Below are 22,729 nucleotides of genomic sequence, written 5' to 3' on the forward strand. Positions count from 1 at the left end.
ATATTTAAGAATGTTATCACAATGTATCACACCAATTTGTACTAATGTTGTTAATACATCTGCAGATTTTATGTAGCAGATGTGCTGTTACCACAATGTAGCACAAATTGATTATCACAAATTGATTATCACAATGTCCAGTCAAATATTATTACAAAGGCTAAATGTTATCACAATGTATCACACCATTTTCTAACAGATTATAATCAACACTAAATGTACCACAATGTAGCACAAATTGAGATTACTCTAGGGCTTAAGGCAATCGTTTCCGTCTCAAATACAGGAAATTATCTTCACTATATTTGGATTCCAATTGAACAAGAATATTAACGTACAAAATGACCATCTTRCCCTTGTTCATATAATGTCATTAAATGACARTAATTTATTTATAGAAATACATTAATTAAKATTCTTTTTAATCTTACCCATTGATTATTATAATATGTGGTTGAGATTGGTTCTCACAGTTACCACAAACAATTCAGTTCTCATTTGATTAAGCCCCTATATATATATATATATATATATATATATATGTGTGTGTGTGTGTGTGGATATGCATGCATGTATATGCATATGTGTGTAAGTGTATATATATATATATATATATATATATATATATATATGGTTAATTGATGGATGTATGAATGCATGCATATATGTGAGGAGGGCGGTTTAGCTGCCTTACCCTCTTTTGGAAAGTATATAAGGAGGGTTTGAGGCCTCCATCATTTTCTTCTCACCATTTTTAGAAAGTAAGTGTGTGATTTGAGAAGAAGTGTTGACCGGACTTTAAATCTAAGCTTTTCAAAAGACTGTTTTGCAAAAAGGCTTTCAAGGTGAGTGGTTTAATTGCTTTGAAAACTCTTTACAATTGCATAAATTAATTGTATAGATTTTATTTTAACTTGATGAATGCTGTCCGAATTAGACTAAACCGGACAAGGGATGAGCGATTTAGACTTAAACCGGTTAAGAATCAAGCGATTTAGTCTTAAACCGGTTAAGAGCCAAGCGATTTAGTCTTAAACCGGATAAGTGTTGAGCGGTTTATGAATAATGAGTTTGTTTAACATTTTGAACGGAGAAGTAGGAATACGACTAAATGGTGACCGGATTCTTTTAAATCGGACAAGCCTTGAGCGATGTGTTGTCCGAAGTTGTTATCCGGACAAAAGTGTTGGAATTTATTCTAAGTGTTAAATCAGACAAGCCTTGAGCGATGTGTTGTCCAGATTTGGTAAACCGACCAAGACTTGACCGGAGATGAAGTCCGACCAAGCCATGTTGACCGGATTTGTGTTAGGCCTTGTGCTTGATTGATAAAAATTGTTTTTATATATGAATGAGAATTTTAATAAAGATAACTTTGAACTGATAATTCCATTGACTGCGGTCTAAATGGAATAGTTTTTGTGAAATATTTTGATGAAGAAATAAGGGTGGCATATGAAGGAGAGGTGTACCATGGGATAAGGGTGGCATATCAAAGAGATGTGTACATTTGGATATAAGGGTGACATTTGTTTGTGTGTTGTATGATATAACTCTTTTTATTATATCCCTTATGATTACCGTGGCTTGGAATCTTTATTTCTCTATGATTTAGAATCAAAGTTCTTATTGGAAATCGTAGTGTGAATGTTATTGAGGAGAAAATAACAGGTTTGATCTGAAACTTTAAATAAACCTTGTTTGATTAGAAAAGTTTTAAAAGTGGCATTATATGAAATCTGGTTGGTTCAAAGGTATGTTATTTGAATAGCTGAATGATTGGCTTGAAAAGGGGAAGGTACTGGTAATATGCCCCCATTTGTTCATATATTGGTTATATATGTGAAAAGTTGTTTTATTTAAAAAGTTTTGGTGATTACCACCCTGTAATAACTTAAATAGGGTAACTCACTAGACCTTTCGGTCTAACCCTCATTTTGTGATTTTAGCTATGTATTGCAGGAGGTACGAACGATAAAGGGAAGGGGGAAATGTGATATTTTCCTAAATGCTTATCTACATGAAGATTTGTTTATAATGTATAGTTTTGATTGATGTTCGATGATTAGTACAACAAATGTATTTTGAATTTTTGGGACATGTATTCTGTATGGAAAGTTTTTGTACTAAGGGACCTAAGTGGTGTATAAACATGTATTTCTTCTGTATGAAGTATGTGTTACATACAATGTGTGGTATGGGGTGTTACAGAAAGTAGTATCAGAGCTTGAGTTTAAGAGATTTAGGTATTTAACAACATGATACCTAGACTTAAACTGTTTTGTTGTATGTTAAGGGTCCCGGACATAGTTAGCATCATTGGAAATAAATATGATGGGTTGAAAGAATAGTATGTAAGGTAAATTTTAATTACATCTGTCCAGTGTAATTATGAATTTACAGGTACACATCTGAACTTAAATACTTCATTATATTTGGGAATGTGGATACCTGATTATTAACACTAAACTCTGCAGATGTCTAGCCGAACTAGAAGATCTGAAAGAACGGCTCGTCCAGAGTCTGAAGAAAGGGAAGATTCACCTGTTAATCTCCCTACTGGCACATATGAAATCAGAGGCCGGGGAATACCAAGGGGACGAGGCAAAGGAAGAAGTCACTCTAAAGGAAGGGGTCGTACTGAAATTCATTCTGAACCTGAGGAATCCCATTCTGGGAATGTTCAGGAGAGATCGGTGAATATGTAACTAGGGACACGTTGACAGAAGAGATGGGGAAATTGCGAGAAACTCTGACTTCTATTATGGGAATACCAGCCAGGGTAGAAACAGAAAGAGTAGAAGTTCATCCCTCGGTACCGGTTACTCACAACAAGGAGGAAGATATTAAAATGTTTTTGGCATGTAAGCCACCAACATTTTCTGGAGAAAGGGATCCAGTGAAAGCCGTGTGCTGGATCAAGGAAATGGAATCTGTGTTCAACACCATTCGGTGTCCAGAAAAAAATAAAGTTCATTTGTTGTTTCCGTGTTAAAATCAAATGTTTTGTTCTGGTGGGAAGTTGAATCGTCGGCCATAACAGATGTTTTACAATCATTATCTTGGATAGTATACGTGGACCGATTCAAGAATCAGTTTTGTCCTAAAACCGCTGTTAGACAAATGGAAGAAGATTTTCTAAAGTTGAAACAAGGAAATGAAACAGTTCGGGAGTATACCGAAAGATTTATTGAATACTCTCGATTTGCTGAACACTATGTTTCAACAGAATCCAGGGAAATAGAAAGGTACATTTGGGGTTTGAAACCCTCAATCAGAGAATTTGTTATTGCTATGAACCCTAATACCTTTTCGTTAACGGTAGATGCGGTCGAAGTGACCGAACGAAATAAGAATCGGCAGCCAGAAGGAAAAGTTATAGAGAAAAGAAAGTGGGAGGGTCCTTCACCTTTTCAAGAGCCGAAAACTGTAAGATATGATAACAAACCCGAGCAGAAGGTCGGTGAGAAAGTTTGCACACAATGCCGACAGATACATCAGGGTGAGTGTAAGACAGACCCAAGAAAGTGTTATAAGTGTGGTGAAGCAGGTCATCTATCCAGAAGTTGCCCAGCTAACCGAAGGTGTTTTAACTGCAATTCTCTGGATCACATTCGACCGAATTGTCCATTGTCAAGAACTCCACAGCTGACAATGGGGAGTCATGCGTCGGGTACTCGGGGAAGATATACTGTGAACAGAGGAGGGCAAGGAGGGGCGCGGGGACGGTCCTTCCAGATGACTAAGAACGAGACAGAAGCATCACCGAATGTAGTAACAGGTACATTCCTTCTGAATTCAATACGTGTTAAGATGTTATTTGACTCTGGTGCAAACTTTTCGTTTGTATCACCATTGTTTGCTCAAACTGCATGTCTGAATTTTGTGATACTTGATGATGAATTAGTAGTTGATACTGCTAATAGTCAGGAAACTGTTACTAGTGTGTTCAATAACTGTATTATTGTTATTGAGGGCTATGAACTCCCGATTCGGTTATTCCCTATGCCGATGAAGGAATTTGATATAGTGGTGGGTATGGACTGGTTGGCAAGGTATCAGACTAATATTGTTTGTAATCAGAAAATGATCAGAATTACTCTTCCAGACCAAGGAACATTTGTTAATTATGGTGATCGTCAGAATCACCATACGAGTATTTTGACAGTAATGAAAGCTCAGAAAAGTATTCGGAAAAGGTGCCAGGGATGTTTGGCATACGTAATTGATATGAAGAAAGAATTGAGAAAAGAGGAACCGATTCCGATTGTTAGTGAATATCCAGAAGTCTTTCCAGAAGACTTATTTGGATTACCACCAGACAGAGTCATTGAATTCCGAATTGATCTTGTACCAGGGGCTGCACCAGTAGCAAAGGCGTCATAACGGTTAGTTCCATCTGAATTGAAAGAACTGGTTGCACAGTTGAAAGATTTAACTGACAAATGATTTATTAGGCCCAACACTTCACCTTGGGGTGCTCCGGTCTTATCTGTCAAGAAGAAAGATGAGTTTATGCGAATGTGTATAGACTATCGTGAACTAAATAAGTTGACAATTAAAAACAAATATCTTTTACCAATGATTGATGACTTGTTCGACCAATTGGTGGGAGCAAGTTATTTCTCCAAGATTGATTTAAGGTCAGGGTATCATCAGCTCAAAGTCAGGGAAGAAGATGTTGCCACAACAACATTCAGAACTAGGTACGGGCATCACGAATTCTTAGTTATGCCATTCGATTTAACTAATGTGCCCGCAACCTTTATGGATTTGATGAATATGGTATGTAAGGAATATCTTGATAAATTTGTTATTGTATTTATCGATGATATTCTTATATATTCTAAGACTGAAGAAGAACATGCAAAACATCTTCGTCTGATATTAGAATTATTGAAGAAAGAAAAGCTGTACGCAAAGTTATCTAAATGTGAGTTCTGGTTAAGAGAAGTCCAATTCTTAGGTCACGTCATCTCAGAAGCAGGGGTAAATGTGTGGTTTGGGATGTTACATTTGGATATTTGGGGTAATAATATTGTTTTGACTCTTGAAAAAGGGAAATTGGGTTATAATTATCTTTAATTTTAAACAACTAATATTGATTTCTATAAACTGTAATAACCATTTAAAAAACATGCCTAATTGTATAACTAGTAAGGTAATCGTGTGATATTGTGGTGTACATCTCGATTTAAAGTCGAGAACTTAAAAAAACAATTATGAACCTGTTTGACAGTTGCTGAATGGTTTGGTAGAGAATGATTAAGTAATCAGAATGATTAAAAGGCTCTCATAATATAGTGTAAAATAAAATATAATTATTTGATAATCATTTACAATAAAATTAAGACAATTAATGATTAAGGGAATATAATATAAATAATGGGTATTTATTTAAGAGAACCCCAAAATTGTAGCTTTTAATTTTATTAATGATTAGTAATAATAAATGTATTATATAACAAAACTTTAAACACTGAAAATAACACGTGGCTTCTCCCTCATGCTCTCCTTCCCCCTTAAGTTTCATCTCTAACAATGGCACCGTATTGACCCTACATTTAGACCAAGTTGATAAATTACCCCCCTGTAATTTCTGTGGATTTCAAATATACCCCTTTAAGTTACTCACGGCTCACACAAACAACCGAAAGTGTACGATTAGTCCCTATGTTAATCCTTAAAAACATCGAGCATGAAATTATTTTAGAATGCCATTAAATTAACAAATTTATTTGTAATTTATATTAGATTATGTTTTATACATTATTTTTTATAGTTTTAATTATTTAAAGATAATTCTATATGCAATTTTTTTATATTAAAATCAAGTCAAATTATAGATTAAAAATATAAAAAATAAGTCCTATGATATATTTAATAAAAAAATTAGTAGATAAAATTATATTCTAAATGAACTCTATCGTCTTTTATAAATATCTAGATTATTTTTAATATGAAATTTATATATATTTACTTTTTTTTTTATTAACCTGAATATCCAACTCGCTATGTGAGCCGACTAATCGTAGGACAATCACCTGCTTTGCAGATAGTCCGGAGTCATCGCATTTGAACCTTCGTGGTCACAAGGGGATTTTTTTATTGCTTATTGGATTTAAACCTGGGACCTGCTGGTACTTTTGACCTTTGAAGTCAAGCTTAAACCAATAAGACACCACCCTTATTTATACACTTACTTTTTAACATATAAATAGAAAATATAAGAAGAGAGTTACGTTTTTTCATCTATTTTGCCAATTCATCCCATAAATAAGACGTATAGAAACAAAATATTTTGGGGAGTGAGATTACATTTGTACCCTTGGCTCACAAGTCTTGCATGAACAACCCCAGCAAAAAGAAACAGGATTTCTTAGGGTCATTTTGGTCCATAATGGCAAGAGAGGATCCTTCCCGTTTTGGGACATTGCAAGATTTGTATGACACATCTCTTCTTTTTGTTTATTCCCTCATATATGTATATGTATATAAATATTCAATCCCCAGAAAAGAAAGAAATTGCAGGAAATTTGAAACACAAAAAGTTGGGTGGATTTGATGTGAATATGACGTCTTTTTGAGAAAAAAACAGCAGCTTTGGGGTTAAAGATTAGTGTGGGTGTGAGAGAGAGAGAGAGAGAGAAGATAGAACCGCATCACGTTGCAGGGACGTCTGTCATATTGTGGTAAATCTTCACCGACTCAAACCCCTATCTATCTTTCTTGTTTAAATTCTAGTCTTTTAGGGTTTATGTTTGCTCAATTTCTTGCCCTTTTAATTTTTTGTTAATTTGGTTTTCGAAACAAAAACTCAAACATTCTATTGATAATTGGAGAAAACAACCTTGTATTTCTTCTTTTGGCGTTTAGATTAGACAGATATTACACTGTTTGATTTGATCTTAGATGGCGTATGATCAGAATGCGTTACCTAATAGTTTACGCCCAATTCATATAGCTAGAACGCTGGGTGAAGAATATCGCATTGTGGCTCCTGTAACCCTACCCACTAACAATCCCCTACCCCGTGAAGTGCCAAGCGTTACCCCTGCTACCATTCCGGTTTATCATCCTTCAACAACGCCTGTTGCTGCTGCTGCTGTTGCTGCTGCGGATGCAGGCTATGTGGGTTTGAATTGTGGAAATGTAGTTCCAGCAGTGGCTAATTGGTTGCCGCGTATGCCACCGCCGGTTACTTCTGGGATAGGTTTGGTACCTGGGTATGGGTATAGCACTAGTTTAGTCCCACGCGGTTATGATCCCAGTTTGGCACCGGTTGGTGGTGGTGGTGGTGGTAGTAATGCCTCTGATCATACCAGTGATGAAGGTGGAGATGATTCCGTTTCAGGGAGGAAAGTTAAGTTCTTGTGTAGTTATGGGGGTAAGATTTTGCCTAGACCTAGTGATGGAGTGCTACGATATGTTGGTGGGGATACTAGGATTATTAGTGTTAGGAGAGATGTGGGGTTCAATGAGTTGCTTCAGAAGATGTTTGATTCATATGGACGAAATGTTGTTATTAAGTATCAATTGCCTGAAGAGGATCTTGATGCACTTGTTACAGTTTCCAGACCGGATGATTTAGAGAATATGATGGACGAGTATGATAAGTTGGTTGAGAGATCTTCTGATGGTTCAGCTAAGCTGAGGGTGTTCTTATTTACGGAACTTGAATCTTCTAGTGTGATCCGGTTCAAGGATTTACAAGATAGTGGACAGAAATACGTGGAGGCAGTGAATGGAATTGGGGATGGTTTTGGTGGTAGTAGTGGTGGTGGTGGTGGTAGTAGTAGTGGTGCTGGTTTTGGCAGGAAGGGAAGCATAGCGAGCGCTTCCTCCACACAGAATTCAGAGTTGAGCGGGACTGAGGGCGGTGCTGATAGCATAGGACATGATCAGGGGGAGGTGAATGGCCCACCATCCGCTGGTTTGTTATCTCCTGGTGGCAGTTCTGCTAGCGGTGTTCCTGTTGCTAAATCTGTTACCGTTCCAGCTTCACCTTCTCAATCAGAGCATGAGTTGGAAATATCGGAAAGAATGATGCCTGTTCATGTACATCAACAGCGACAATTGGGCTATGATTTACAACAACCTGGAGCCACCATTCCTCCACCAGCACCTTATGTCCAGTCTTATGTTGATCCTCGCCATGGGACCTTCAACCGTACAGAGTACGTACAGGTGCCAGCAGCCCAAATGGGGTTCCCATCTCAGGTTATGGGGACTGTTGGCCCAGTATATTCCCAACCACAACTCTATGATAATGTCGTTGGAATGAACCCACATCAGTTTATTCCTCCTATGCACATGACATCTCCTTCCACGCATATCAGTTTCAAACCAAATCCAGTTCCCATTCCGGTTCCAGTTCCAGTTCCTCAACTTGTGCAGCAACAAGAGGTTCGAATGGAGCATTTTCCTGAGGTTGGGCAGAGGATTGTCCATCTTCCTAGTGATCAAAGCTACACTATGTATCAACATCAACCTCAACCTCAATCTCAATCTCAATCTCAATCTCAAATCCCTACTCCAGTAATTCCTGGACCTTATGGTTGGAATCCAGTTCCGTCCCCTGAACAAGTGCCCTTTTCTGAGGGCCGGGTACCCACTCAACAGTTATTATACCCAGAGACAGTGCCTAGATTTGATGGATGTATAATGTGTCAAAAAGCATTGCCCCATGCACATTCTGATCCTATGGCACATGAGCGTAGAGGAAGTCCTAGATCTACAGTATCTGACATGAATCCAGTTTATCAGAGTATGAGATTGGAGGATACCAGAAGAATCATGCAACCTAACAGGGTTCCTGCAAGTGGAGCCCTTGTGGACAGTAATTTGGAAATGCAAGGCGTTGGTGTTCGATCAAGATATGACGACCATGAAGCAGGGAGGCCTCAATTTGAGGGAGTGATGCCCTTATATGCAGTTCAAGGGCAATATGTAAATGATAGGACTATTTCTCAGAGAGCTGAAACTGGTGATCAAGCTATGGTATCGTCTCCCCTGAGTGTAGTAGGATTGGCTGGTGAGATGCAATCTCCATATGGTGTATTGCTCCATCCTGTTCCACATGCTGGCCATGAAAGTTTACTCCAACAATCTGCTGTTACGATGCAATCTCAAGCAAAACAGGAGACAGTGGTTAATACACGGGTTAGTGGTGATTCAAATTCTGCTGGAGTTCCCTCCCCAACTTCAGACAGCCAGGTTCATGAATCTCCAAGGGAGTATCCTGGTAATTTTCCTATAATTGTACCTAAAGAGGATAATGTGGAATCTGGCTTTACGTATGATAGTCTGATACAAATTGATGCGAGGATGAAAGACCTTCGAATACGCCCTCATGAAGTTCTTGTAAACAATGATCAGAGTAGCTTTCGTGTTGAAAATCCGCGAGAGGATGTCTTGGAAAATAGACCCATGGATATTGGTGGGAAGGAGCTGAACCTTGATAACCCTCTTGGTAAACCCCAAATGGTTCTTGATGCAAATTACATTACACAAAATGAAATGATGCCTTACTCCTCTGAGGTTCCACGGTTGCATGGCTTCCAACCAATGGAGTCATATGGAATGGCTCAACAACCTCTATATAGTAGTCCGGAGTATCCACATGCATCGGTTGCAATGGTTGGTAACGAAGGCAGTTCTGCATTTTCTGGTGTTGATTCAGCCCATATGACTGAAGGAAACTCACCTGTTAGTGAATGGAATGTATACCCTTTACAGTTTGATCGAAAAAGTGATGTGGAGCCTGAGCTAATGGATTCCCTCAATCCATTTAATGGGTCCGATGAAACCCAAGATGGCACAAGCTCACTCTTCAGCAACCAGGATCCTTGGATGTTGCGGCATGATTCCCATTTTCCCCCACCTCGACCCAACAAATTTCTGACGAAAAAAGAAGCTGTTGCTAAGGAAGCTTTTGTTGACAATCGTCTTGGCCACAGTGGAGAATCACCTACAGGAGACATGTCGGTGGATGATGGAGCTTACCAGCCAAATGCTAATTTGGACTTGAATTTCAGTGTGGAAGATGGTCATTCTAATATAGGTCTGTATCCCATTTTTGTTTTAGCCCATACGTTTTTCTTCCTCTGTTTCCGTGTCTGACAGGTTATCTTTACTCTTATCGATCATTCTTCTCCTGTTTCATAGGTTCCGCTGAGGAGTTGATCAAACAAGAACTTCAGGCGGTTGCTGAGGGTGTGGCTGCTTCTGTGCTTCATTCATCAACACCCTCTAATCCTGATTCAAGTAGACATGGAAGGAGCGAACATGCCTTGGAATCCAACCAAAGTGGTGAAGCTCAGAATAGTAATGCAGACGTGCAGCCAGGAGACAAAGTTGAGGTCCTTTGATTGTATATTCTTTTGTTGTTGGCCAGGGACATCACTCCCTACATTTTTTGGAGTTCCTTCTTCCATCCCATCCCGTCTTGCTTTCATTTCATCTCTGTACATAATTGTGTTCTATTCGTACAGGATCTGAAAACAAAACTTCCAGAAAAGACAAATCTTGGGTTTCCGGTTTCAGATGGCCTTGGTCGTTTGCAGGTGTATATTTGGTCTTATCTGTTGTCCACTGTTACAGTGTTATAAGCTAATGAATTGTTCTTGCTTTGCCTTGTAGATAATAAAGAACAGTGACCTTGAAGAGCTTCGTGAACTGGGTTCTGGTACGTTTGGAACTGTTTACCATGGAAAGTGGAGAGGATCTGATGTTGCGATCAAACGAATAAATGATAGATGTTTTGCTGGGAAAGCTTCAGAACAAGAGCGCATGGTATGTGTTCTCATCAGCTAATATTATTTGCATTTTTTTTGCTGATACGCATCCATCCAATAAATTCTTGTTACTTCCAGAGGGAGGACTTCTGGAATGAGGCAATCAAGCTTGCGGATCTTCATCATCCAAATGTTGTAGCTTTTTATGGGGTTGTACTTGACGGTCCTGGTGGCTCTATTGCTACTGTAACTGAGTACATGGTTAATGGCTCTCTTAGAACTGCTTTGCAAAAGAACGAGAGGTAACACCAACAACTGCCTGAATATAAGATTCTTTTCAATAAGCAAATGATAGATCCAAATAATGATACTTACACGATTATCATCAGGAATCTGGATAAGCGTAAACGTCTGCTAATTGCCATGGATGTTGCCTTTGGGATGGAATACCTTCATGGAAAAAACATCGTACACTTTGATTTAAAGAGTGACAACTTACTTGTCAATCTCCGTGATCCACACCGTCCAATATGCAAGGTTGGTTGTACTTTCATAACTATCTTACTATACGTGTTACTGTTTGCAGAAATGTTGATAAATATATTCATTGCAATAGTTTTGTTGTTGGTTTTGAGACTTAAGGCTCTCCACCGTATGCATAGTTACACTTTGTGCATGCAATATTTTCGTACTACAAAGGGTGATAATTATTGTGCTAATCTCATGGTGATAATTATGATGTTACTCCAGCAAGATTTTTTTTTGATATTTTGGCAATAAATACCCCATGATGATGTTAAATAGAGATGATCGACTCAACTGGGGTCTTACAATACTATGACATGACAGATTTGTTTTGATATAGAACTATATTTTATAGTGGGCTTGCGATAACATTCATACACTTTCGAAGTTGTCAAGTTGAAAAATGCATGTAGCTTCCTAATAGCTTACAGATTCATGTATGGCAGTTGTTTGAAGGTTTTTACATTGAGATTTTAGTACATATTAGATGTAAAGATACTTTTTGAACCATCAAATCATACTTGACCTTTTGTTGTAAATTAACCATCTTCCTTGGGAGATTGCCAGAAAGCACTACTTTGCAAGTATGAACAGTTTTGGAGAAATTGTGAAAATGTAAGGGTGCTTTGGTACACAGACTGGATGGACAGGACGGGACAAAATAAATAGTCCCATGTTTGGCATGGCATGGATGGAACACGGACAAGGTAGGACGAGGTTGGACTAAAACCCATTTTCGTGGGACTAAAACCCATTTTCGTGGGACAAAATCGGCCCTTTTTTGTTTTGGATTAAACTTAAAAAGACTTATTTACCCTCCACACAATACGAAAATCTGAAACCTAAAACCAAGAAACAGAATAAGATTGAACTTTGCCAAATCAATCTCCTCCAAATCAACTCGGATCGAACTCCTCCAAATCCATCGAACTCTCCCTTCCTCCAAATCCTCCTGCAAATCGATTGAACTCTCAAATTGAACCTCTCGCTCCTCGACGTCTAGATCTGTGTTTGAAGATTGATGAGTAGGAAGATGGGTGGTGGTGGAAGACGAGAAAAAGGAAGACAGGTAGTGGTGGTAGTGACTTGAAAAGAACCTGGTTTTTTTAGGGAACACGCCACATGGGGAAAGAAAACCTGGGTTTTGACTTTTGATATGGAAGGGGTGGGGGCTTATTTAATATATTTTTAGTTTTTTAAGTGGTTTGCAAACATGTTTTAAATAATTCTAGATTAATAGAATTATAATTGTATGATTTATGTAATATAATCTAATTTTTATGAGTAAAATTATTTAAATATTTAGCTGATTTGTGTCATTTATAATTATTATATAATAAAAAAAGTTAAACATCTTAGGGGCAATCTGGTCATTTTGACAGTTTGTTCTGTCCTGTCCATTTTACCAAACGCAAGACAGAGTTACTCCAGTCCCATTGTAGTCATACCAAATGCAGAACGGATCATTAGTCCTGTGCAGTCCAGTTCTATCATTTCTTGTATCGTCCCATCCAGTTTGCCTACCAAACGTTGCCCAAGTGCAAAGAAAACAATCATACTTGAACCTTTTTGGTCCAGAATTGCTTATTTTTACAAAGGGTAGCGTTCTTTTTGCATTTTTGGAACAACTACGTGTCATATATCGAGAAGGAACAAAAGTAACTTCTCTGACATTCGAGAGCCTAAGATCTCTCATGAGGTGTGAGTAACTGTTTACAAGTCATACCCTCCCTATTCACCACATCTCTATTTATATACTAATGCCCACTTGGCCACTTGTACCACTGACCAGATTCTTAGAACAGATTGTTAAAAATGCCCCGACCCCACACACTAGTTTTTGTTTGACCATTCTAGAATACACCCGAGTATAGGTGGCTTATAACAACAATGGATTCTTTGCAACAAAATGAACTTTCTTGGGTGGTGTTGCTGCTCTTTTTAACTGCGCAGTTACATGAGGGAGAATGAAAGAATGGAATGAATCCAGTGTGATATAGTTTTCAATCACTTATACTTAGGGGCCAGACGCTTACCTGGGTAAGCGCTTGCTGATAAAATTCAACACTATCACTTACTTACCGGGTAAGATTTTAGTCCACCAACAGGGTATCGTGTGCAACAATTTACCCAGTAAGCTAACCGTGGTATGAGTCGTCATTCTCACTTACGGGGTAAGACTCTCAATCCTTGCCTTCGCTCTTACCGGGTAAGATGCTTGGTTCTTACCATATTCATATGGTAAGGTAATGTGACTTGGTAAGCGCTTACCCCGGTAAGCGTTTGATGAACGGCCCCTTAGGCAAGTCGAGGATAGTGTCTTTGGTGGTTGGCTCCAGGGAGCTAGTCGGTTCCTGGCCTTTGATTATGGGCTCTGTTGATTGGTCTCACTTCCCATAGGCTACATTGAACTTAGCATAAGCACTGATACGAGGTCTATCAATTGACGCTTAAATGTGTATGTGGAGTCTTTCTTTTAGAACATAATTGCAAAAAAGATGATGGTCATAATAAAATGCAGTAAGATTTTTTTTTTGGTATTTAGAAGTAACAGTAAAAAACTATATGGTTCTCATTTGAAACCAATGCATGCAACAATTATACTTCTAGTTGGCTGGCAAGGGTATTTTTACTACTGCAAAACATGTGATGTCATCGTTTTTCTTGGGAGGGGGGGAGTGCACTTATAAATTCGAACCGGCGTTACTGAAGTAATCCAAAATGCAAGGGGTCTTGCTGAAGTGATGCCATAATGTAGGGGTCTTCATATCATTTGCTGCAATTAAGGAGATATGGTGACTAAAAGGGTGTTTGCCAACACAAATTGGATAGGCGCTAACAGGGCAAGATTGCGGTCTGGGTAAACATTGATTGAAAATGGTTGTACCAAGTGTTTTGGAGTACCTTTTTATCATTCTTGTGCTGATCCGGTAGGTGAAAATAATGATGCTGACCAGGCGTCAGCCAGATCAGTCTTTAGGTGAACTAGTTGATGCCGACCGAATCAGCACCGGTCTGCAGTAGGTAAAAAGGCCCTAAGAGAGTTGCTTTCTGTTGAGTGAGTCAATATCAGTTGGTGCCCTTTTTGTATAATGATGCCTTCTTGATCACCACTCTAGTATCGGTTCGAGCAGTAAGATGACACCTGTTTTGCTTGCCATAGTTGCCACAGCTAAAATCTGGGGTATTTGTGATCCTTGTAATAGTTGCCACCCCTTTTGAGAGTTCCATTCGTTTGTTTCTTAAAATTTTAGTTTACTTGGACAGTCGGACTCGCGAATAAGTGAGTAGGCAATCTTGAAAAAGGTATCTCCTTTTACCCGACATTGCTAAGAAGGAAAAGTTTGGTTAATATGATTGATGATGTGAAAATGGCAGAAAGAAAGGAAATTTGTGGTAGAAGAAAACGATGTTTGAATAATGTTGGTTATCTGATTCAGGGTTGATAAAGCAGTTCCCATTTTGATGTGTTATCAGGTTGGAGACTTGGGTTTATCCAAAGTGAAGCGTCAAACGCTAATCTCAGGTGGTGTGCGTGGAACACTTCCATGGATGGCACCAGAGCTCCTAAATGGCAGCAGTAGCCTTGTTTCGGAGAAGGTTTGTCCCTGAGCTTCAACGTCATGGATTTCATCTCGATCACTGAGCTAATGTTTCCATTTCCCTTTCAGGTTGATGTATTCTCATTTGGCATCGTCATGTGGGAACTTCTTACTGGAGATGAACCATATGCAGACTTGCATTATGGGGCTATCATTGGTAATTCACACAAAATATAGTTGTACACATCTGTATCTAAGCATGTAGGCATATATATGTGTGTGTGTGTTTAATTTGTGAAAAATATTTTAAGGTGGGATTGTGAGCAACACACTACGACCTGCGGTGCCAGAATCGTGTGATCCAGAATGGAGAATATTGATGGAGAGGTGCTGGTGTGCAGAGCCATCAGAGAGGCCAAGCTTCACGGAGGTAGCGAACCAGTTGCGAACCATAACCTCAAAGGTGCCACCAAAAGTACAAGCATATCAGTAGGTGGGGGTGGTTTTCAAAATACATACACAAGTTTAGTAGCTGTTTTTATAAGTCTCGTGCGCATATCGGGTATTTACCGATGGTATATCTACTACAGAGAATGTATTTCTGCTAAAATAGAACAGAGTTGCTGCTGTTTTGCCATCACACACACACACACCCCCATGTTAGGAATCAACATGTTATGCGAATGTGGGTTTTGCATTTGGGCAAATAAGAAAGTTGATTTTTTTAATTAACCTGGATATCCAACCCGCTATGCGAGCCGACTAATCCCAGGGCGATTACCTGCTTTGTAGATAGCTCGGAGTCATCGCATTTGAAACTCCATGATCACAAGGGGATTTTTATTCCTCCGTGGTGTTTTAGAGTTTTTATTTTGCCAAAGCATACCATGTGGTTTTGAATTATGAAATGATGATTCAAAACACATGGCAGACACCCCTGGAAGCATTTATGTAGTGAAATTTTTATTAATAAGTTGTTTTTCCATTTAGGGGTGTTTGGGATTGCTTATTTGAAACAGCTTATGCTTTTCTATAAAAGTCCTTATCAACTTATTATAAATTTGAATGATTTACTTTTTTAAAAACTTATTATTATCGGTTTGACATCGTTATAAATTGTTTATCCAAAACTCAAAAGTGTTTATTACCGTTGTCAAACCGAAATAAGTCAATAAGTTGTTTTTATAAGTAATCCCAAACATCCTGGAAATATTTTAAAAAGAATGGCACCCAAATTTTGGTGTTTGTTTTTGGGTTGGAGTAGGAAAGATGACACTTGACCGTTAAGGGAGCGTCTATATTAATATCCTATATTTTACCGTTACAGTTGGAGACAATAAACAATTAATCTCTTTTTTATATATAATTATTTCAATTTACTTTTAAAAAATGCGTATTAAAAATAAAAACTAATAAAATATTTACTTTTTTTTAAAGAAGAAATTGTTGGAGATGCTATCTATACTTATATTATAAAGCATTTGACATAATTTCTTAAAAGTAATTTTTTAAGCATTATGTATTGTTATATAATGCTAATTTACTTAATTTTCAAGATTACAAGTAAGTTGTGCATAAGAATAACTTATTAAAGTTTCATGTTTGAATTCATGTAACTAATTGCAGATAAACATAATTAAATAGAAGATAAATATCTCATTTTAAATATAAAAAATCCAAAATATAAATAGGATAATCATTGAGTTTTAACAAAATATTTAATAATTATCTTTATAAAAAATTATATTATTAAACTAAAAATAATAAAAAATTAAATTAAAGAAAAATACATAGAAAATTTTAATATTTAGTTTGGTATTAATATCAATATTTTTTTATAATTTTTTATGATATATCTTTATATTTTTATTTTATTTAAAAATAAAAACATTATTGTTTTTCAAAATCACATCAAACCGTATTATAACATCGACCGCATTGTACGAGTAAATTGGATCTAAAATAAAATCAAACATTCAATTTCTTCTTAAAGTGTTTCCTTAGAGCTTCGTATGTCAACTTGCTAAGAACTTTGACTTTTTCTTCCACTCCGTAGTTATCCTTTCCGTTTCTTTTCCATTTGACTATTTTACCCCTCCTTCTCTCACACACAAAATCCACACGCATTCCAACACTATAAAATACACACATCTTCTTTCTCTGTGTTTCAAAACCATCATCTGAAAACAAATGGCCAAACCACAACAACTACAAGCTGTCAACACCACGCCAGTTATCATGGAGCATCAACAGGAAGGCAGAGACGACGACGAAGATGCAGTTTCCGGCGGCTGTTTCCGCCTCTTTTGCTGTTTCGACACTCACCACGACGGAGAAACGGCGGGGTTTCTACACCACCAGTCCGGAGATCTAATCGCCCAAGACACTTGGTTCATGAAACGTGCCAAGAGCTTGAAGGAATTTTCGGAGGTTGTTGCAGGTCCTAAGTGGAAAAACTTCATCAGAAGGTTCAGTAAGAGGCCGAAGACGAGATCTAATGCTAATACGCCATTTCAGTACGATCCTCAAAGCTATGCTCTTAATTTCAACGATCACGAAGACGATGATTTGTTACCTCGTAGTTTCTCTACACGATATGCTCCTCCTTCCCGATCTACACAACTATAATCCTTCATTCATATTCGATTCATTGTTTTTCCCCCAAATTTCTATCAAATTCCATATACAATATATATATACTCTTGTTTTCTTCGTGAATTGGTACCTTTTGTAAATCGTATGTGAATGAGTCAATTCCAGGTGCTAATTGATTGCATCGTATTAGATTCTCAGCAAATACTTGTAAATCCAGAAAAAAAGTTTGGCCTCAAAATTGACACGTCAAGCACAAATTCTGCTACAAGACATTTGGAATCCCTTATCCGAGCCAATCACCCAATATGGTAAATATCTTATAATAACAATCGAACAAGATTCTACATATTTGAGACTTCCAATATTCTTGACTCTACATTTCTTGTGTTCTTGAATGTGACTTGATTGTATCTGCAATTGGTATAAGAGCAAATTCAGAAAAAGATTGAACTATTGGGAATCAACTCAGATTAGTTTTTGGATAGAGTTCGACAGTTACAAAAGTTCTTGAATTGTTTTGTTCAATTTTGATCAAATTGACTGATTTTGATCTGTTTTTGACAAAATTGTATTCATAAAACTTGTTTAGAATGTATTTTCGAGCATATATGTACTAGTTTGGAGATTTGTAGATTTTTGTCAAAAAATTTCAAGTTTCCTGTCAGATCTGAAGATATCGTTGGTTGAGTATTGACTTGCCCGATATTCGTGAAGAACATCGCTAATTGAAGATTGGTTGAAGCTTGTCCGATTTCTTGAAAATATCGGTCACTATGTGAGCGGTATTTGATAATATCGCTTAAGACAAACGATTTATGTGAGTTAAAAATATCTCTGAAATGTGTAACCGGTTTTTGTGTATGTCGCTGAAGACTCAAACGATAACTGTTATTTCTATGTTAACTTTCAAGTTTGACTTTCCAAAATTCTTTTGGTAATTTTCATCTTGTAAAACTATCAGGAAATTACTCATTAGATCTTATGATCTAACCCTCGTTTTCTTTTCAAAAATGTGTTTTACAGGTCAGATGTATCCCGAAGGTAAAGAGAATAGAAAGATGTAATTGTAAGTGTTTATATCTTTTCCGATTACATGTTGAACTTGAATTTTATGAAAACTGTGCATTACAAACATATTTACAAGTCATGTAAATTTAAGTAAAAATTATTTTGTATTTTTCAAAAAAAACAAAACAACCTGAAATTTCAAGTGAAATTAAAACATAACAAATTCCTGGTAAATTGACCGTTGAAACATCCTGAATTCAAAGATGGCAGGCGTGAATAGGTGACGTTAGTGGAGATGGAGAGCATAAAAAACGCATTTTCCAAGTTTTTATTTATTTATTTAATTAATTAATTAAAGTGACAGATGGGATCCAGATATTTCTTTACTAACGGATACATCAACTTGTATCTCTGCCTAATTTTATATATTAATATATTGCAATTTTGGTCCCTGTGGTTTGTTATTTTTCTCGAATTGGATTATATAAAAAATTTATTGCAACAAATTTTATTGTATGCTAAATCGTTTGGTTTGATCCCTAAGACTAACCCCGTTAGATTTCTACCATTAAACCTCTTATGCGACTTGCACACACTTTTCTTTTATCCTTTCAACCTTAAAAGGCTTATCCTCTTTCTCTCTACAACCAATCTCCATCCCGCAACCAAAACCATGACACTTCTCCCCCTCCCCCTTCCCCTTCACGTCTCTGACCCCTGCACACGCACCATTCCTGACAACCTATCTTCTCTGGTGAGCTCACCACCCACTTCCATTTTCTAGTTCGTTGTCTTCTCCAGAAACGCAAACTCGAAACCAAAAGTCATGTTGCCTTTAGTATTGGCTGTCGATAATCACGATTCCCGCACATCTATATTAGCTCCCCCCCTCACTAAGTGGAATACCATTGCACAAAACTATCTTTGTTTTTTCTTATATGTTTTGATCGATGTACTTTTAGTTTCAAATTGATGTTTATTTAGATTGAGGTTGGAACGTGGTGGTTGATCTGAATCCGTTTACGGTTTGTATCCCCCCTGTCCCGGTTATGCAATAGATGAAATAAATAAATAAAATGGAGGTTTTCTTGCAATAAAATTCTTAGGGACCCAATTCAAAAGAACAACTAATAATTGGAACCATAATTGCAACTTACTCTATATAATTTAAAGATTGAATTACATTTTCAGTCCCTATGGTTTATAACAAATTATGGATATCATTCCCTAAAGTAAAATAATTACACTCATTGTCCCTATGGTTTGTATTTTCTTACGAGAGTGGTCACCTTCCCTAACATCGTTAAATCTACTCAGTTAAGTTGAAAGGCATTCTGGACTTTTATCTTTCCCACTCAATTTCTATTTAACGATTACACATATTGAGCCCTCCTAAATAATAAGGCTCTCAATCTCCAAACGAACTCATTTTCTTTAATAGCTTCACCACTGCCACCTGTGCCCCCGTTTCTGATGTTGTCTCCCTTAGCGGATCAACTTCACCACCGCCTCCCACGCATCCCCCCCCCTATCTCTCTCTCTCGATTGTTGATTTAATCAATACATGTGATGAAATTGTTGCATTTGTAATAAGATGGATCACCAACAAGGGTGAACCTTTGGTAATCTTCCAAAAGGTCGGGGAAGGGGGGGATGCGGCCGCATAAGCATCATGTAATTATGTTGACCTCCCTACCAGCGGCCTATCTCCGACCTTCGCTACATCCACCACTGTCGAAGACCTTCCGCATCTTTATGATCGTTATGTTAAGAAACAGATAGTGACTTATGTATCCAAAAGCACAAAAACTTATAACCCGACCTCAAATGGCAACCTTGAGGGGTTAACTCAATTGGCAAAACTGCTTTGACCTTTAGGGGTCCTCCCTATAGGTCACCGCTTCGAGTCCCTCTAAGGGAACATGGGATTTTCTTGGCTATTCTTTAGGACCCTATAAAATTAATCGATATACACGCAAGATGGTCCAAACACCCACGCTAACAATAATATGTCCACATATAATATAGTAATGGATGGTTAAAAAAGGGCAGCAAGGGCATCAACATTTTGCAGTTGTAGTTCATGTAACCATAATGTGATCGGATCCAAAAACTTTTATAGTTGGGGGCACACTTGAGGGTGTAGAAAAAAATTCAAAACCAAATAGTTCATCCAACCGAAACGGTTTTGGGTTTTCCTTTTCGGCTTAAACGGTTCAGTTAAGTTAACTGAATCGAATAAAAATAACTTATTCAGGTCGATTTTCAGTTGTCTTTTTACTAATTTGTTTAAACTGACACATTATACTACTATTATATATTTTTCTATATAGTTTAAACTTAAAGCAAATAAACAAATTACACGTTAAAACAAAATTTGCCTCGTTCAGTTAACATGTTGGCACTTGGTGGTCGATTTCAAGCTCCTGAGCAATGAACCAGTGCCTAGTGGTGAGTGGTCGTTTGTTTGGACTATGGAGTCAAAGATGAGAGTGTTGTTGTCGTTGTGCCTGTGTGTATAGGTGTAACGAGGTGAGTCAAGTAGTAGGTTTTTTGAGCTCGGCTCGAAAAAATTATACCAGGCTCGAGCTTGACCTAAGATCGAACAATTTTTCAATGTAAGGGCTCAAGCTGAAACTCAGATATTTTCTTTATTTACCGAGCTCGATGTTTGTTTGCGGGCTTGTACTCATGTTCGATTAACTCGTTTATTTACTCGAGGCGTATAATTTATATATTTTATATTTCGAATAAAAATATCAGTATGTTCTGCAAATGGACCAATTATAATCAGAATATCATGTTGGGGGCCCTTGTCTTGTTCTTGTTGGGGGCCTTCGCCTTATTCTTGTTGGGCGCACAACATGAAAATTTACTAAACAAATCTTTTTATAGCTTTTTAAAAAAAAAATTGTTGGGTTTGTTGGAGGCCTTAGGATCCCTACCACCATGCACTAGATCCGCCCCTGTTTGGATCTGAGTTGGTGATTTTAGAAGATATGTGGTATTTAACAGGAGAATTGTATGTTGCATAAGGATGGCATTTGAAGAACTATGAACCAACTTTGAAGTGTATAACATGGTTTCGAGGGAGTATGTGAATGTGTCGTTGACTTGCAACTAACACTGGCTATATCCAATTGGGTACAGGGTACCTATGGATGGATTAAAGTGGCAAGGCATGTATGATTTGAGATCTGTTTAGTTTATGCAACTTAATTGTATTTTGTCGAGTGATTGCGGTAGGCTTATGGTGGATAGGGAAGGGCGGTGTTGGTCTTAACGGAATGTTGTAGGTGTTTAACAAGGAAGAAATGTGAAATGACTACATATCTCGCAATCTCAGTCTGTTGGAAACTTTGATACAAGAAGAATACGACCATGGGGGAGGTTCAAATGGAACGATGGTGGTGGAGAAGAGAGGGAAGGGGTGGAAAGGAGATACATGTGGATGATTTTAAACGGATTTGAGTGAAAAAGATAAAAAGATCAAACCGTTCCTCAACTTAGCTAATTATGATTAACAATGTTAGGACAAGGGATTGATCTTGTAAAAAATGAAACCTCAAGGACATAATATGCAATTATTCCATTTTAGGGACAAAACCCATGATTTAATGTAAAAGATGAAACCTTTAACTTTTGGATAAATTTATAGATTCTTTTTCTTTCTGATTTATTTATAGATAGAAATTGCTTAGCAAAAAATGAACTTACGTAGGGGCATTTTACTAAATGGCTTATTCGGTAAGCGCTTATCAATAGGAGTCAACATTATGATTTATTTTGATACATAAGATTTTAGTAATATCAAAACATATCGAATGCGACAATTTAGTGGGTAAGTGCTTACCTGCGTAAGAGTCGTGATTCTCACTTACCGGACAAGACTCTCCATCATTCTCATCGCTCTTACCCGGTAAGATTCTTGACCCTTCTCATATTCATCCGAAGAGGAAATTTATCCGGTAAGTACTTACCAAATAAGTGTTTAGTAAACGACCCTGTAATGAAGACACCGGTCTGATTGACAAACTCAAACCCGGTTCCCAATTTACTCTGTTAACATACAATTTACGTCCGAGGGATTGATTACTTTAATTTATATGGCATTGGATACTGAATCTAGACTATAACATGTCTTAATGAGTATCTAGTTTTGCTCTTTTTCAATATTCGAGACAGGGACAGAACCAAGAACTTTTGGATACGGTGACACCCTATAAAACGGTTGCACCTTTCACGAACCTAATTTTTTTACCTTACCACGGAGGAACAATACGGTGACATGTGCCACCTAACCACCCCTCTAAGTCCGTCTAC

The 22,729-nt window shown here is 37.5% G+C and overlaps 2 protein-coding genes across 5 annotated transcripts; both read left to right on the forward strand.

Moving 5' to 3' along the window:
- Positions 1–6,618: 6,618 nt before the first annotated feature.
- On the forward strand, positions 6,619–15,529 carry LOC112501804. 4 transcript variants are annotated; one of them, XM_025105530.1, is made up of 10 exons: positions 6,619–6,692; positions 6,877–10,063; positions 10,168–10,361; positions 10,494–10,565; positions 10,642–10,794; positions 10,875–11,038; positions 11,126–11,273; positions 14,739–14,861; positions 14,933–15,020; positions 15,115–15,529. In XM_025105530.1, exons 2-10 carry the CDS (start codon positions 6,913–6,915, stop codon positions 15,294–15,296), a joined length of 4,275 nt encoding a protein of 1,424 aa, XP_024961298.1. In that variant the 5' UTR covers positions 6,619–6,692; positions 6,877–6,912; the 3' UTR covers positions 15,297–15,529. The 4 variants fall into 4 exon arrangements, with proteins under 4 accessions (XP_024961298.1, XP_024961299.1, XP_024961301.1 ...); XM_025105531.1 differs by having other exon boundaries at positions 6,638–6,692; positions 6,913–10,063; XM_025105533.1 differs by lacking the exon at positions 6,619–6,692 and having other exon boundaries at positions 6,775–9,639; positions 9,739–10,063.
- Positions 15,530–16,928: 1,399 nt separating this feature from the next.
- Positions 16,929–17,663, forward strand: LOC112501801. The gene has a single exon (XM_025105526.1). It carries the CDS (start codon positions 16,994–16,996, stop codon positions 17,429–17,431), a length of 438 nt encoding a protein of 145 aa, XP_024961294.1. The 5' UTR covers positions 16,929–16,993; the 3' UTR covers positions 17,432–17,663.
- The last annotated feature ends 5,066 nt before the right edge of the window (positions 17,664–22,729 follow it).

The sequence above is a fragment of the Cynara cardunculus genome, unplaced genomic scaffold, assembly GCF_001531365.2.
Source record: "Cynara cardunculus var. scolymus isolate 2C unplaced genomic scaffold, CcrdV1 Un_Scaffold_571, whole genome shotgun sequence".
NCBI classification, from domain to species: domain Eukaryota; kingdom Viridiplantae; phylum Streptophyta; class Magnoliopsida; order Asterales; family Asteraceae; genus Cynara; species Cynara cardunculus.

Bases quoted from the DNA above. Each gene is read 5' to 3' on its own strand.
- LOC112501804 (XM_025105530.1), top strand. From the start codon at position 6,913: ATGGCGTATGATCAGAATGCGTTACCTAATAGTTTACGCCCAATTCAT. The intron at 10,566-10,641 runs GTGTATATTTGG...TTTGCCTTGTAG, and splicing joins ATGGCCTTGGTCGTTTGCAG to ATAATAAAGAACAGTGACCT. The intron at 11,039-11,125 runs GTAACACCAACA...GATTATCATCAG, and splicing joins GCTTTGCAAAAGAACGAGAG to GAATCTGGATAAGCGTAAAC.
- LOC112501801 (XM_025105526.1), top strand. From the start codon at position 16,994: ATGGCCAAACCACAACAACTACAAGCTGTCAACACCACGCCAGTTATC.